The sequence below is a fragment of the Morone saxatilis genome, unplaced genomic scaffold, assembly GCF_004916995.1.
Source record: "Morone saxatilis isolate NCDOM2014 unplaced genomic scaffold, NCSU_SB_2.0 Contig24, whole genome shotgun sequence".
Taxonomy (NCBI): domain Eukaryota; kingdom Metazoa; phylum Chordata; class Actinopteri; family Moronidae; genus Morone; species Morone saxatilis.
In genome coordinates, this window is record NW_023339807.1 from 12,514,754 (window position 1) to 12,515,241 (window position 488).

At 46.7% G+C, this 488-nt stretch overlaps 1 protein-coding gene across 1 annotated transcript in view; it reads left to right on the forward strand.

The window, feature by feature from the left end:
* Positions 1 to 482, forward strand: part of zmp:0000001114 (suppressor of tumorigenicity 14 protein homolog) — a gene marked incomplete at its 5' end in the record, with an annotated part of 18,755 nt that extends 18,273 nt beyond the window's left edge. Inside the window, 1 exon segment of the mRNA XM_035672207.1 lies at positions 86 to 482. Coding sequence (XP_035528100.1) covers positions 86 to 247 — 162 coding nt within the window. The 3' untranslated portion in view covers positions 248 to 482.
* Positions 483 to 488: the final 6 nt, after the last annotated feature.

Consider the following 488-nt stretch of genomic DNA (forward strand, 5'->3'; position numbering starts at 1 on the left):
TATATATATAAAATATAAAATATAAAATAAATCTCACATTCAAACCCAATCTAATAACCATTCTCCACTTGACCGTCCTTACCAGGGAGACTCCGGAGGCCCCCTGGTGTGTTTCGAGGAGAGTGGGAAGTGGTTCCAGGCCGGCATTGTGAGCTGGGGTGAGGGCTGTGCTCGTCGGAACAAGCCTGGTGTCTACACACGTGTCACCAAGCTAAGAGACTGGATCAAGGCTGAGACAGGGATTTGATGAGGTTGTGAGGAACAGGGAGGGATACAGAGCGGGGAACAACGTCAATGTGCTAAAAATAATGGAGATGGAACATTTGAGTCCAAATCAGGACAAGTCTCTCCAGGATTTATTCATTTAGCAGCAGACTGAGGATACTGTTGCATGGACCTAGCTACTCACATGAATGACTTAAAGCACTTTATTTGGCTGTCAACCCCCTTTTCCCCCACTCCTCCCACTCACAAACACACACACACAC